Here is a 15,954-nt window from a genome sequence, read left to right as displayed (position 1 = left end):
AGACAAAGGAGCCAGACAGAACAAACAGGAACTCAGCTGGACTGTGAGGCCATAATAGAAAACTTTTAAAACAGCTCATTAAAAAAAAAAAAATAAAGGCTGAACAGTTTCCAAATTAAATGAAAGATATAAACCTACAGATTTAAGAAAATGAAAAAATCCAACAGGATTAGGCCAGACAAATTCATATCTCAGCACATCAACATTAAGTTTCTGAATGTTTTTGACAATATCTTTAAAAGTAGCTAAAGAAAACTGATGTGCCAACCACACAGGAATGCAAATTAAGTAATTGCATATTTTTTTCCTGCAGCCATGGCGGCTGAAAGGAAAGAGCATACAACCTTAGACATGTGTTGCAACAATGGCCAAGGATGCCTTCAACTTCAGGAGTAAATTATTCACAAATGAAATACAGAGAACTCACTCCCATGAGTTGTCCTCTTACCTCCACATATGCACTATGGCCTCAGAAAGATAACATACATGCACATGCACATGCACACACATACACATGTGCCAAAAGTTGCTATGCAGGATTCTGGGTCAGAAAATATATAAATGACTTTACTCAGCACTGGACTCTGCTTGATCCAATACCAACTAGCTTCTCAAGGTATATTCACTGTTGGAATAGTGGCATACAGATTACAGAATTGACCAAGCACATCCTGAATGGATATGAGGCCTGTTCCACAAGATGGATTTCAAACCTGGCTAAAAGCTCATCACTGGGAAGATCATAGATCTCAAAGGAGAACCTACTGTTATTATGTTAAATGGGCTTACTGGATTCCAAATATTTAAGCTTATACCCGTAGGTTTGTGCTGCTCTCAACTTTTTGGTTAGAGAAATTTCTTTTTGCAGCAAGTAGTCATTAATGCAGAAACCATAGATAGCCAAAATGTCAAGTATACATAACTATAAGCAACCGCATGTGGTTGAGATATCTATACTAACACCTCACCTCCTCATCCAAGGCTTAGGAAACATTCCAGAAGAGTAAGCAGGAAGGATAAGGAAAGCTATAAAATGCAGATTTCTTGACCTAGCATGGCTGAGGAACTTACCAGTTCACAGTAGTTGTGGTTACTTGCACAAGACTGGTACAACAGTATGAAACCAGTCAAAATTCCAACACATAGGGGGAGGGGCCTCTGAGGCTCCATCCTGGGAGGGGAAGCTCTGAGCTCCAGATGATTGCAGAGGGAAAGGGTGTCACCCTCCTTTAGTGTCATGGCCTCTTGTAGCTTGCCCATATCCCAGAGGCTGGCCCCATATCCATGTACATACGGGTAGCACTAATTGAACTCAGGGGGAAGACATGAAGTGGGGAGGAATATGGGATGATGGATGTAGGGGAGGTGGATGGATATGATAAATATATTGTACAACTATGAAAATTTCAAACAAGTAAGTAAGCAATGAATACTATGTAGGGGGAGGGGATGACAAACAGCACCTCCTTGCCCACCAGCTGCAAGACCGTCAGAAATAGAGTGAGGTTTAAGATTATAACAACCAGAAACTTTTATTTGACACTTGGACAGGCTTTCCCTGACTGGCCGTAGGTCTCACCTTGTTTACATAGGTCTTACCTTATTTGCATAGGTCTCACCTTATATACATGACAACATGGAGCCATCCATGACCCAGTAGTTTCTTAGGAAATTCAGGCTGCTGACAACTTCAATATCAACCCTTCTTCCACTGTTGGACTCAGCAGAGGAGGACCGTAGAAAGATGTAAGAGCCAGTGGCTGATGAAAAGAGATGGTTTCTAGGCAACAGCCACTTCAGTTATGCATAGGATAAGGGTAATTCATCTCTTGTAAATCCTGCTTAGTAATTAGAAGGTATAGTACCAAGTAAGGCAAAACTACTATATTTAAAAATAGGAAAAATAAGGGGGTCAAAACAGAAGAATGAAGGAGACCATATTTCAACTAAAGTGAAAACATATAACAAGTAGAATATTATAGACTTTGTGTATATTGTCATGTCCAGATATTCAAATGGATATAATCAAAACCCTATAAATAAATCAAGACAGAATCTTAAAATGTATTCAAGCAATGTAGAAATCTATGGAAGCAGGATCAGAGGAGAAAGACACAGCAGAGATGGACTTAAAACAAAGAATTAAGTGGGAAATTTGAATCCTGGCAGGTAACAGATACCTTAAAACACAAATAGATAAACAAGCCAATTATAAAGCATATGTGTGCACAATGTCCAAAAAAAAAAAAAAAAATAAGCCAAGAGCCACCCTTGGTAGTACACACTTGTAATTTTAGCATTTAGGAGGCTGAGACAGGAGAATCATGATTTGGAAGTCAGTCTGAGCTTACAACAACAACAACAACAAAAATTAAATCAAAACATTGCCCAGCCATGTACTACCTACAAGAAACTTACTTTAATTTCTATAACTAGGTAGACTGACAATACTGGAAATAAAATGTATATAGTAAGAAGTCATTAAAATGCTTTGCCACTGCCGCTGCATTAATAGCTCTGTGATGTTGGGCAAGCTCTTGGGTCCCTCTAAACTTTAATCTTCTTATCTGAAAGATAAGGAGGTTAGACTGACTGATTGCAAATGTTTCTCCCCTCCCCCACCCCTGCCCTAAACTCTTAATGTGACTAGTGATCAAGTTAAACTGATCACTAGAAATGCTCTCTTCAAAACAGACTTCAGAAGGTCACCTGAAGCTATAGATATTTAAGGAATAGGGCATTTACATTGCTTTCTCAGAGAAACAATCACTCTTGGTTGTGGTAAAAACACAGCTCAGTGGGCCAGCACACCATTATAACTCATGTCCTAGCAATGGCCACGAGCTCTTAGGGTTGTGAAATTCCCCCTTGGCTTCCATGTACTTTGACTTCAACTGCACAATCACAGCTATTCTAGAACAATCCCCCTTCAGAAAGGTGCTATAGAAAAAGACAAGCTAATACAGGTTCAGAAGCACCAGGGGACTATGTATAACATAGAGTATAACAGGAGAGTATGTATAACACCACCAGCTGAGACCACAATCACTGGAAGGCCAATGCCACCCTTAGTGATTGTCAGTGTGATATTTAAATGCACAGCAAATCCTTGTGAGCAACTAGAATTCACCTGCCACCTGCATAGGCCGGGTGCACAGAAGTATGTCAGACATCACTAGACGAGTTGGAAGTTCACTAGCTGTCTCAGGATATCCCATCTTCCTTGGGAAGGCTACTGTTATCCTGGGGGATGGGGCCAAAGTTAAACAGCTCTTGAGGCCCTGGATCAACTTTCAATGGAACCATGTATCTTAAAAGGACTCTTCAAGCAGATCAGGTAGTAAGTTAACCTAGTAAATATACAAGCTCCCATTCAAATTTGGATCCCATCGTTCTTTCTTTTTCCTGCCTTTTCACAAGCTGGCTGTGAAATATAGGTCCTATATTTATCAGTGTAATGGCTATTCCTGGTTGTCAACTTGAATATATCTGGAATACAATCCTGAATTGGAGGGCTTATCTGTGATCTAGATCTTGAGGCTGGAAGACACAAGTTTTTGACCTGGACTTTGGCATGGAGATCTTGAGGTATAATGACTATGAAAGGTTTAGGCCCAGGCAAGGTAGTACATGCCTTTAATCCCAGGAGACTGAGACAAGGAGATCTCTGAGTTGAAGGCCAGCCTGTGACAAAGCAAGTTCCAGATCCACACCTTTAATCAGGGCCACACCTTCTGCTGGAGGCCTACATAAGGACATTGGAAGAAGGAAGATTCACTCTTCTTCACCTGCTTGCACTTACTTGCCAGCACATCTGTTGGAACCTACTTCTACCGAAGACCAACTGAAACAACTAGCCTCGTGGGATTGAGCAACTACTAGATCCGTAGACTTCCCTTTTACAGCTGCACATTGTTGGGGTAGTTGGACTACAGACTATAAGTCATCACAACAAATTCTTTTAATATAGAAAGACATTCCATACATTCTGTGAGCCTAGAGAACCCTGACTAATACAATCAGGAAGAACTGTTGGTCTTACTACTATGGCAGACGGTCTTGTAATTTATCTGTTGCCATGAGTCGCCGAGGACACCATAAGGGTCAGGCCTCACAGCAGAGGCTCACCATTCCATTGGCTGTCTCCATTGTGTTCCTGAGGCAGCCCCCCCATGTGAAGGTTGAAAGATGAGGCTGAGGAAGCTGGGAGAGGAACGTCTCGAGTGGGTGGCCATGGGGTGACTTTAATCTTTTTCTTCTGTATAGTGACTGAGTTTTAGATGATTTCCTCAATGCATTCAACCCTAGTTCAATCTTCAGTGTATTTTAAAAGACAGAATAATCTTCAGGATAATTTAAACTCCATTACTACTTTATGCATATCACCATTGTAGCACTTATCACATCTTACTGTAATTGTTTGTTTACATATCTGTCTCCTCCACTTGGCTTTGAGTTCCTCCAGGACTTCAGTTAGATTCTTCATCCTAGATTCTGCCTCCTCCTCTGTATACAAGAGCTTAAAGCTCTGAACATAGTAGGTTTTTAATGAACGAGTCAGCTCTGAGAGGCTCATTAGTCAAATGTACCTGCTATTCATATGTACATTTGTCCATAGATATTTTTACTGTAATGATTTAGTTTTGGGAAAAAAAATAAAAATATTTGTACACTTAATGTACACAGCATGAAGTTCTAAAGTATGCATATATATAGATGGTTAAGTCAAGCTAATTAATATATGTATTACTTTACAAACATTTTGTGGTGAGAATACTTCAGATCTTTTGGAAATTTTCTTTTTATTGATTATATTTGTTCTTTGACAATTTTGCACATATGTACATAATGCATCCTGTTTGCTCTTAACTTCCACCCTTTCCTACCTCTCTCTCATTGTTTTCACATCCTTATCCTCTCCTTCTTCCCTCTCCCCTCAGGTCCCTTTTCCATATTTGTCTTGATTTTCATCAGGACCATCTGTGTGGCCAAGTCTGTAACTAACTATCCATTAGCATATCATGTACCGTGATCCATTAGAGCATTGTGGTATATAACTGAAGGTAATAACTACCCCTCTCCCAGGTCCGTCAATAGCCAATAGTTCAGCAGCTAGGCGTGAGGTCATGTGAGCTCTCCCTCTATCCACAATTGGCTATTGACAGACCCGGTCTTGTACAGGCAACTGTGGCTACTATGAGATCACGTTTGCAATGCCTGTCATTCTCTAGAGACAGCACTTCATATCTCTTCTTCCTATCTTTGGCTCTTACAATCTTTCCAATCTCTCCTGCCATGTTCCCTCTTGGAACATGTACATACCACACTGTTAATTGTAGTCACCGTGACATACAAGTGATTTCTTGAACTTATTTTCTTTCGAACTGTAATTTTGCCTATTAACAAACTCTAATTTCTACTCCTACCTTTGCTTAATTCCCCACTAACCACCATTCTGCTCAATGCTCCTATAATCTTGTGCAGTATTTGTCCTTATGGACCTGTGCTTCTTTGTTTAACATATTCTTATCTTAGTTTGAGCCATGTTGCTAATGGCAAGATTCTTCCCTATACAAGGACTATGGCACAAAAGTGTCTATTAAATGTAATGTGTTGTGCATACCTTTGTTTACTACTGGGCATTTAGAATGACCTCATATCACAAGTACTGAGAATAGTGTTGCAATAACCCAGGAAGGCACAGGTATACTTGACATTCTGAACCCATTTCCTGAGGAATCATACCCAGTTTTGACATTGTAGGATCACATGTTGCATATGGTGGAGCCATTTTGATTTTTAATGGAATCTTCAAAGTCTATAGTGGCTAGATCAATTTGGATTACCACTCAGGTTATACAAGGGTTCCCTTTTCTCCACAATTTTATCAATGATTTATTTTTTTATAATAAGTACTATGATAGAAGTAAATTCACATCTCAATTTTGCTTTGAATTTGGATTTAATGATTATGAGTGACACTGAACATCTTGTCCATGTATTTGTTGGCCATGAGTATGCTTTCTTTTTTGAAATATTTCTTCTGGTCTTTTCTTTATCTTATTTTATACATTTTATCTTTTTGAAATAAGTCTTCATTATGTAGTCTTGGCTGGCCTGGAATTTACTATGTAAACCTAGCTGGCCTCAAACTTTCTGAGACCCACCTGCCTCTGCCTACCACACCCAGCTTCTTTACATTTTTTGAGTTGTTCATTATCTTATTTGACAGACGTTTGTCATATGTGCTTAGTACTCACTAGTAAGCACTTACTATGTTCTTGGCTTTCTGATAAGCTTTAGGAATTACAACAGCATCTCTGAAGCCCAAGAAACAACAGGGTGTTTAACAAGTTTTGTTCTTGGTCATTATGTGATTTTTCAGAGAAGCTTGGGGTGTTAGAGAAGAAATAAATGTTAGGAAAGAGGTGGGGACCATTTCATGTCAGGCAGGCAGGCATGTCAGGAGGTCAGGGAGAAATTCCAGAGAAGGAAGCTGCTAGGCTGTGTGCTTCAGAGGATGATTCTGAGATAACCAGTCAGACTTCAGGGAAAGGGGTCATTAGGAACTAGGAATGAGGGCATGTGTAACCTGGGTGAGAAGAGGTGGGAAGTTCTGTTTAATTGTTATTCTTAGAGAAGCATCATGTGACATCAAAAGGTGAGGCTGGGGGCAAAGTACCAAAAAAATGGTAATAGTGGGCAATTCACCAAAGCTTGTGAATAGAGATACTGTATCATTACTGATGTTCATAACAGCAAAGGAATGCACATCATGGATGACTGTGGCAGCTGGGCTGTGCTGGTGGACACACCTTTAATCCCATCACTTGAGAGGCAGAGACAGATGGATCTCTGAGTTTGAGGCCAGCCTGGTCTACAGAGTGGGTTCTAGGACAGCCAGGGCTACACAGAGAAACTCTGGATGGGGGTGAGGGGTAGGTACGTAGACGACTATGGCATTGCAGAAAGAACCACTCCTTGACCTTGAAAAGAACAGAGCTGAGGAAGGAAACTAGAGTAAGGAAAATCAGTGAAGAGACAGTTGTTCTCACCAGCAAGAGATGAAGTCCTAAACTAGACCAAGAAAGGGTGGACAGGGAGAGACTGCTCGGAACCCAATTTAGGAGGCAAACTGGCTGGTTTTCTTCCAGTTTACCCTGCCTCTGCTGTCAAGAATAGATAACTCCTGACATCGGGGATTGGATTTTATTTCTAAAGGGACCCCTGGGTGAAGAGCTTCAAGTGGTCAATGTCTGCACACAGTTGGAAGTTTAGTCTCCTCCAGGAACCCGTTCCCATATAGGTTGACCCATCCCTGTGGGTCACCCCTGAACCCATGTACAAACAAGCAAAGCTAAATGCACCCAGTAGGTCTTACTTGTAGCAATGATAATTTTTAAAAAGATGATAAACTTGGGAAGGGAGGAGCTGGGTTGGAGGGGTGAGAATAATGTAGATGCAGTGTTTATGTGTGGAGTTTTCAAAAAATTATAAAACAAAGGAAGAAATGTCATTGCCTAGTTGGTTCCTGGCAAATAGTTGTTGTTTGATATGCAGTTATTCAACACCAATATGAACTTAATGTTTACCCGACCCTGGTCTTATGCTGGAGATTGGGAGAATTTTCTGATAAGAAGATAAGAATATAAGAGACTCTTAGGGGAGAGGAAGTACTGAAAAGGGAGCCAGCAGTATGGAGAGCGAGGGTTTTCCTGGTCCCTTGAGATTGCCAGCAGTGTGGAACTTACTCTGCCTTCTCACTGCTTGCCTAGCCCATCCTTTTAGCCCTAACATCACTACGGTTTTTAAAGTGTTCAGACAACCGACATTGGTAAAGCACTTGGAGCCATGCTTAGCCAGCAGGAGATGCCATCGTTATTTGCAGTTTTAGCCTCAGCCATGGAATTCTGCAGAGCATTTCTCCCATGTCCTGGATTGCTCTCTCCATAGTGAATGGTTTTCTGTTTTGAATGTTTGTGCCTTTGCCAAATTCATATGGTGAAATTCAAACTCTCCAATTTGATATTAGTCACAGGTGTGGCTATAGACAAGTCCCGAGGACATAAAGACAGAGCCTTCTCAGATAGGTTTCTGGCCCGGAAGGTACCCAAAGGATCTGTTGTGTCTCTTTCCCATGAGAGGTCATGGTGAGGGGATTATCTGTGTTAAGCGGAAAATGAACCCTTTCCAGACACTGAATTTGCCAGCACCTTGGTCTTATAATGCTAGCCTATCAATATAGGACAGATAAAATTTGTTTATAAGCCTACAACTTTGTAATATTTTGTTATAGCATTTCCAGCAGACAAGGAAGTGGTTACCCTGCAGACCTGCTGGCTCTGGGCCACTGTTCTCCTCCTGCTTATGAGTCTGAGTGTTTGATCCAGTTGACTTTTCAAAGGGAGATAGGCCTGTTCTGGATTTATATGGGCTCCCATAGCCCCTTATGGTTCTTTTTCTCAATTCTTATAAGCCCTGGGGAAGTCATGAATAACAACAACTGCAGACTTCCCTAATGCCTCCAGGGGCATTTCTCAAGGAATTTGCTCAACCCTCCAAGTGAGTTGCCCAGGGAAACAGGCCAGTGATGTCACAAGCCAGTTCTCCTTATGTCCTCTGCTGCACAGGCAGAGGTAGGGACCTGTCGTTTTCTCTCCCAATCCAATTATGTCTTGTACTTCCCAGGACAGTACAGAGGCCCTTGCTACCCCTGACATACACCCCCAACCAGCCATGTCTGCACTCGGGTAAGCTGGTTTCCTGGCCATGGCCTTCTCCCTGTGCTTCTTCCCTCTGGGCACAAATGCTGTACGGATGGAATGTCTGGACATCTTTAGTTCTGTAGTGTAAGGGGGGCGGGGGAGGGGGGAAGATCTCGACTCCCTTGAGTCAGCTCCTACAGGATCAAAGGCTTTTCTCAAGTTTGAAAATGCCTCAGAGACTTCACCAGTAGAATAACCACACCCCATTTCCTTATCTTTCTTTGGGCTATAAACACATCCAAGTCTGTACTTCCTGGTTTAAAAGGAACCGCCCCTTCTTTGCTGGGACACCGTTGCTACCTCTGACTTTTCAGCCAAATGAAAAGAGCAGAGGCATGACCTTTTACCGAGATGGCATTTGTAACAGGTTACTTAGCAAGCTATGCCCTCTGTTCAGAGTGCAACTTCACGGCTTTCTTCAAGCCCTGTTTTGAAATGAGTGCAAACTGTCAGGTTATCTAAATATGTCTATCTCAGAGATTTTTCTCCCACACTTATAAGGAAAGGTGCCTAAGAGAGACAGAGAGGCAGAGTACAGTCTGTGTTGAAATGCTCATTCCCAGAGGGCTTTGTTTTTACAGCATTCCAGTCTGAACAGAGTGCAGCTGTGACGCCCAAGACTCCGAGAGAAAGCAAAGCAGGTACACCGTTGCTCCAATCCACAGAAGCCATGACGAAAACAACCACTTGTGTGTACCACTTCCTTGTTCTGAACTGGTACATTTTCCTCAATTATCACATCCCACAGATTGGAAAGGATGAGGAGAAGCTAAAGGAATTCCATGACGGTGGGCGATCCAAGTACTTGACGCTCCTTAATCTGGTAAGTCTGTTTATCCGTGTCTGGAACCGAGTTCTTATCAGTAATGTGAGGGTTTTCTACTCACCGCTTTACTAAGCACAAGTCCCCAATATATCTTTCTTCTTCGTGGTTGATGAGTTTGGGCCTTCCCTGTTAATCAGTAGTTTGTTCTAAGGAACTAAGTTTGGAAACTCTCTGTAGTTACTGGGGTATCTGTTAAATGCTCTTTTACAAAGACTCTTGGAGCCCAAGTAGGGGACCACCAGCTTGAGTACAAAACACAGGAGAGACTTTTTTTGAACCTTGCTTGGGAAAGTCTGTGAAAAGAAGGCAGAGTGTCGAATGTTGAGTAGGAAGTGTGACTTCCAATGGAGGAGTAATGTCATTTGACAGCACACACCGACTCACAGATTTATCCAAGAAAAGCAAACACATTTTGCCACCTTCCTCTCCCACTACAATTTTTTATAGGCTCAAGTTCCATCTGAAAGGAGAGATCACCCGAGCCAACAGCCAATACACGGTTTCAAATATTATAACCAAACCAAAGTTAAAAAACCAAAGTGACAGCCTAGCCTGTGTTGTCTTCCTAACCTGGCTGACCACGTGCTAATGGACAAAGTCGGAAGGAGTGGAAGGAACCACCTTGTAAGAAGTATTTTAGGAATATGATTTTAAAGATAAAAACTAAAAATGGAGCATCCTTCATACATGAGAACTGACACTTGAGTTGTTGTTGTTGTTGCTCAAACACACAGTTATGCTGGGTGGTGGCAGGGCAGGCCTTCAACCCCTGCAGAAGCAGAGGCAGGCTGGTCTCTCAAAAAAACCAAAATAAGCAAATAAATAAGTAAGTAAATAAAATAAAATGTAAATAAAATAAACACGGTTATAAAATTATCTGGTTTCAAGCTGCAAAAAATATTTTCTGTTTTCAAGATTTAATTTTACTTTTACTTTATGGGCATGAGAGTTTTTCTTGCATTGCGTGTGCACCACATATATATGCCTGGTGCCTGTAGAGGCCAGGAGGGCCAAAGGATCTCCTGATACTATAGTTACAGGTTATAGTATAGTTATGTGGGTGCTGGGAACTGACCCTGAGTTCTATGAAGAACCTGCAGGGATGTCCTTAGCTGCTACGTTATTATCTCTCAGGTCCTGGCATCAGAATATGCTGTTCCCTCAGAATCTTCAGAATTGAAATCCTCATTTTGCGACCAGAGCAGAAGCATGGTCAGAAAGGATGGTGGGGTGATATGTGGTCGGGGTGGAAATGTTGAGTTCAGGTTGAGGAGCCCCTCGAGGCCCTGTCCTGGTCCTTCTGGCCTTGAGTTCCCCTCTGGGTATTAGCCTGAATATTTTAAGCCGCTCCCTTGTGCGTCAAGGTGGCTGTTTCAGTCTTGAGATTTTATGAGGGAAAAAGAAAAGAAAACAAAGACTGATTTTGTAGAATTCTAAAAGCACTATACGTATCTCCGTTGGGCAATCTGGGGGCGGCTTTAGTCTACTAATCAAAGACAGGCTCTTGTATGAGCATTCTATCGCACAGAACTATGGAGCCAGACAGACTTGTCACACAGCTCCATAAGCCACCTCCCTGACCTTCTGGCTTCCAATGCCATTTTCTCTAATTTTCTGTCTCATGGCATATCCTAGCCTGATGTCCTCAAAATTTATATATATATATATATATATATATATATATATATATAATGTATATATATAATTTTTATAATATATATAATAATTTATATAATATATATTATATATATACACATACATATATATATCACCTTTATTTATTTTGTATGCATGTGTGTGTGTGTGTGTGTGTGTGTGTATGTGTGTGTGTGTGTGTATGTATGTGGGGTCATGTACACCACAATGCATGGGTTGAGGTCAAGGGACAGCTCTCAGGAGTCAGCTTTCTCCTTCCACCGTTTGGGTCCTGAGGCTTGAACTCAGGAAGTCAGGCTAAGCAGCAATCTTCTCTACCCAACAAGCATCTTACAGGCCCAAATCATATTCTAGTTTAATACCATTTCCTGTCTTCCTGGTGAATTAGCCACCAAATCAAATCCCATTGGTTGTTTCCGGTTGGACCCACCTCTCCCTCCTCAAACTTCCTGCTGGCTCCTTCCAAACTCTGATTACTTTGCATGAGAGGAAGACCACATTAGCTCTGTCCTGTTCTTTCCTATCCAGAGTGTCTGCTCCTCCAATACTCAGAATCCAGGTTAATCTTCCAGAGCTCTTTTTTTTCTTGAATTCCTTTAAACATTATGGGCTCTTTGGTGGGGTAAAAATATATATATATATAAGATAAAAAAACATACAACTAAGCCAACCAACAAACAAAAACAAAACACCCAAATTCACCCCCTCAGGTCCCTTTTTTCCCAGGAAAGCTAGTGTCCCTGTGTGAAAGAAGTCTGTCTCTGGTTTTATCTGCAGGCTTCCTTCTTCATTTCTCTGCCCATATCCCCAAATCTTAGGGTTAAGGCCTCTTCGCCTCTGTTTAACATTTCGCTTCCTCCGTCGGCTTCCATAGACCACCTGGAGTCTTGTGTACAGCACTGTTTTCTTGTCCTTTCCTTCCCTTTTATGTAAATGTGAAAAGCATTTGAACTCTCACTAGTTCAAAACCAGTTCTGCCTCCCAGGCCCCCTTTCAACCTAACACCCACTGAGAAAATTCTCCACTGAGTTCACCAAGGAGAGCTCTGCTCACGTGATCTGCTATAGGCGTGGCTAAGTTGAATAGCAACTCCTCTGGCTGCTTCTGACCCCAGCACGTGAGCCAAGGAGACCTTACCTGTACTGATTTCCTTCCTGTACTCTTGAAAGTTTGACTTTGCAGGGTATTCCCCATCTGACAAAGATGGGTTTAGTATATTTTAGGGAACCCATCCAAGGATAGTTATCAAATAGCTTGATTAATATAGTTGAGCCTCAAAATCTCTACCTCTTGAGGTCTTGTGAGTTCACCTGTGGCTCTTCCTATCTGATTTATATTTTAATGGAATAGAACGATCAGGTTATAGATCTCCTAACTTACTCTAACAGTGATGTTTATTTTGCTCGAACCTAGTGAAGTTGGCATCCAACTCAAGTTAGCAAGAACTGTAAATTTTATTATATTGTATTTTATGTTAGATTTGGCCCTACTTTTACATTAGTTTTGCCTGCATCTTTGTATGTATACCATGTATGAATAGGGTCTTCGGAGACTAGAAAAAGGGTGTCAGATCTTTTAGTACTGGAATTATAGGCAATTTTGTACCATCTTGTAGGCTCTGGGAACCAAACTGGAGTCCTCTGTAAGAGCAGCAAATATTCTCTAACCACTAAACCATGTCTGCAATCCATCAACGTATCAGGGATTGTATTCCCTCCTCTTTTTATTTATATTTTTAACCAAACATAACTTTTAACGCCTTTGCCATATGCCCTGCTAGTCATGTTAACTTCTATATGTTCTTTCATGCTAGCATACAAACCAAAATGGGCATCATGGAAGTTTCATACAGATTTTGATTCTGTAGATTTCCACCCATACATACTTCCTTTGTCCTCCTACTCCCCACCTGCTTGTCCCCAGCAGTCCCCAGCCTCCTTGCATGTCACAAGCATCATTTGACTTTTTTTCTATCTCCCCGTGACCTCTTTCCTCCTCTTTCTAGTTTCATGACCTAGAGGCTCCAGCCCATGCATAGAATTGGTGCCATCTAGAACCTACATATGAGGGAAAATATGTGGCTTTTATCTTTCTGAGTCTGATGTACCTTTCCTCTCAGCCATCCTTAATTTCTAATCTGCTGAGTGCATGTCTGAGTCCCAGTTGAATAGCAAAGCCTGTCATTTGTTTGTTTGTTTGTTTGTTTGTTTGTTTGTTTTTCTTCTTTTCGAGACAGGGTTTCTCTGTGTAGCCCTGCCTGTCCTGGAACTCACTGTGTAGACCAGGCTGGCCTCCATCTCAGAAATCTGCCTGCCTCTGCCTCTCAAGTGATGGGATTAAAGGCACCACCACTGCCCAGCTACAAAGCCTGTCTTATTACAAGTCAGCTTTCAGAGTTTTCTGCCATTTTCTCCTGAAACCTCCCCCAGGAAGTCTTGAAAGAAGCCATGGAAGCTGCCAGAGGGTTGGTGGCTGGTAGAGAGCTGCTAGCTAAGAAGAAAAAGGCAAGGGGACAAGAAGGTCACTTCCGACAAGACAGAGAGGTGGCCCTAAGGAGAAGGAGTGTGCTATGGTGGCTGTGTCCGATGTAAGGTTCCTCTGTCCTATTGGTTACACTGTGATCCAGGGCTAAGGACTTTATGCTGTTCATTCTCACATTTGTTAAGTAGGAACGCCAATAGAAGCTAACAGCACGGCCATAAACTATCAATGTAGTATAAGCAGAAAAGGAGAGAAGATGGAAGGGAACCGAGGAGCTTGGAGTCATCTTGTGTTTGACAAAGATGGATACATAGTGACTTAGTGGAACACATGTCTCCTTGATAAGTTCTTAGTGGGTGATCCAGATGAGAATCAACCACCTCATACTATGTACATACATTCTACATCCACAGCTCCAGTGTATACCTCTCCAAACTACACACTCTGTTCTTAGCTAGGAAAGGATGTCTATTGAGACTTTCCTCTCTCTGCTGTAGCTGCTGGGGTAGACATCCTTGACACTGGGGCTTTGGGAGAGGTATAGCTTCAGGTGTGAGCTGAGAGCAATGAGTTCTACCAAGTGAGGAAGCCCTAGCAGCTGAGAATGGAGAGCGCTATGCACAATTTTAGTCTGCTTGTGCTAGCTCAGTGCACATAGTACCCAGTCCTTCACAAATGTGCTTCCTGGTTTCCTTCACTCCCTTTCCATCCAAGAACTGTCCCTGGCCCTAAGGGACACCTTAGTGAAGGTGGGGAGCCTTTGGCCACCTTCTTGATGTGCAGGGTCATTGGGTTTGCTCAGATTTCCCATTTTTAGGAGCCTCAAGATGAGATTCTTAGAGTCTATCCCTTTTCAGCTGGCATCTCTTTCTCCAGCAGGCATGAACCTTTCCTCTGCTCTTCTCTTGTAAAGCTGCCCAAACCTCATGGTCCTCACGTTCTCAGGATGACAACAATGTGATGTCATTGCATATGTCCCCAAAGAGGATGATTCATGGCTAGAGAAAAAGAAGTCCCTCCTCCCTGTTGGCACAAATTCCAATGCAGCCTACAAATAGTAGAAAGGCAGGGTTCTATTTATATTACAGTGCCCGCTCTGGTACCTAGAGGGAAACCCTTGGTCTCCACCACCGAGTTTAGATCTTAATCTGTGGAAGCTCTTTAGCTTTACAGGGTCCAAAAGACACAAGACGATGACGTTCAGAAAGATGCTTACAACTCTTACTGACTTAGCTCTCGGGGGCTGAAGGGATTACAGATGATAACACAGAAGGAATGGACATCATCAGCGCCCAAATAAAGCAGCTAGAGTTTATCATGTAGGCAGGATGGGCCGTATTTTGGTGTGTTCTTTAAACCCAGTGGAGAGATCTGTGCTGAGAAACCAGGCTTCTGGAGCTGGAGCAGGAGCACTGGCTGTCTACTTACTTCCTGTGTGATTCTAAGAGAGTTACCTCACTTTTCCACATCTCCATTTGTTCCTGTGGGGCACTAAGGAAGACGTATCCTCCCACCTCACAGAGCCGAGAGATTCATTCCACAGCTCCCAGATGGTGTGTGGGCTTCTGGTGGGTCACAGGTGGATCTCTCCTCCCAGAAGCACCCTCAGCACAAGGAAGCTGCCTCCGCTAATGTCTATCCCTCTTCCCTGGAGCTGAGAAAGGGCCACTTCAGGGAATCTCTGCAGGGCTGCTCAAGGATCTACTCTGCCCCAAATCCTTCTCCCTCCCTGTCACAGATACTTCAAAGGTATTATCCTCAATAAATTCCCTATGGGTGCATCTCAGAACCACACAAGTTTTCACTCATCCAGGTTTTTATCCTACCAATAAAAAAAATAAAACTTACAGAAAATGTTCCTTCCTTCCTCCTCTTCTTCTTCTTCCTCCTCCTTCTCTTCCTCTTTTTTCTTCCCCTTTTCCTTATTCCCAGTAAAGGCAAACTGACTGGAGCCACCACCCCCACCACCCCCACCTGTGTTATCTCTAACAAAATTCTGGGTTCCTCACTGGCACTCCAGGGACATTAGGTGAATGAATTGGTAAACAGTACATACTTCTAACTGCCTCTTGCCAGGAAATCCCATCCCCTCTGCAGGTTGCTCTGTCCCAGGGTCTACTGCTATCTGAAAGCCACTGTTCGCAGCTACACAGCCTTGGTCAAGGCTTCTTACACTTCTAACCAACACACCCCACAACTCTTGCCCTCCCTATTCCTAATTGTTTT

At 42.4% G+C, this 15,954-nt stretch overlaps 1 protein-coding gene across 3 annotated transcripts in view; it reads left to right on the top strand.

Moving 5' to 3' along the window:
* Adtrp (androgen dependent TFPI regulating protein) overlaps positions 1–15,954 on the top strand; it is an 82,738-nt gene that overhangs the window by 11,945 nt on the left and 54,839 nt on the right. For 2 of the 3 annotated variants that reach the window (XM_031359061.1, XM_031359060.1), the window contains exon 2: positions 9,347–9,588. In XM_031359061.1, the coding sequence (XP_031214921.1) occupies positions 9,436–9,588 (153 nt within the window). In that variant the 5' untranslated portion in view covers positions 9,347–9,435. Of the gene's footprint in view, positions 1–8,609; positions 8,751–9,346; positions 9,589–15,954 lie in introns of those variants that run through there. The other variant, XM_031359059.1, reaches the window with a different exon arrangement.

The sequence above is a fragment of the Mastomys coucha genome, unplaced genomic scaffold (genome assembly GCF_008632895.1).
Source record: "Mastomys coucha isolate ucsf_1 unplaced genomic scaffold, UCSF_Mcou_1 pScaffold7, whole genome shotgun sequence".
Taxonomy (NCBI): domain Eukaryota; kingdom Metazoa; phylum Chordata; class Mammalia; order Rodentia; family Muridae; genus Mastomys; species Mastomys coucha.
The sequence above is the reverse complement of the archived record's forward strand: the minus strand, read 5'-3'. Positions and strand labels throughout refer to the sequence as shown.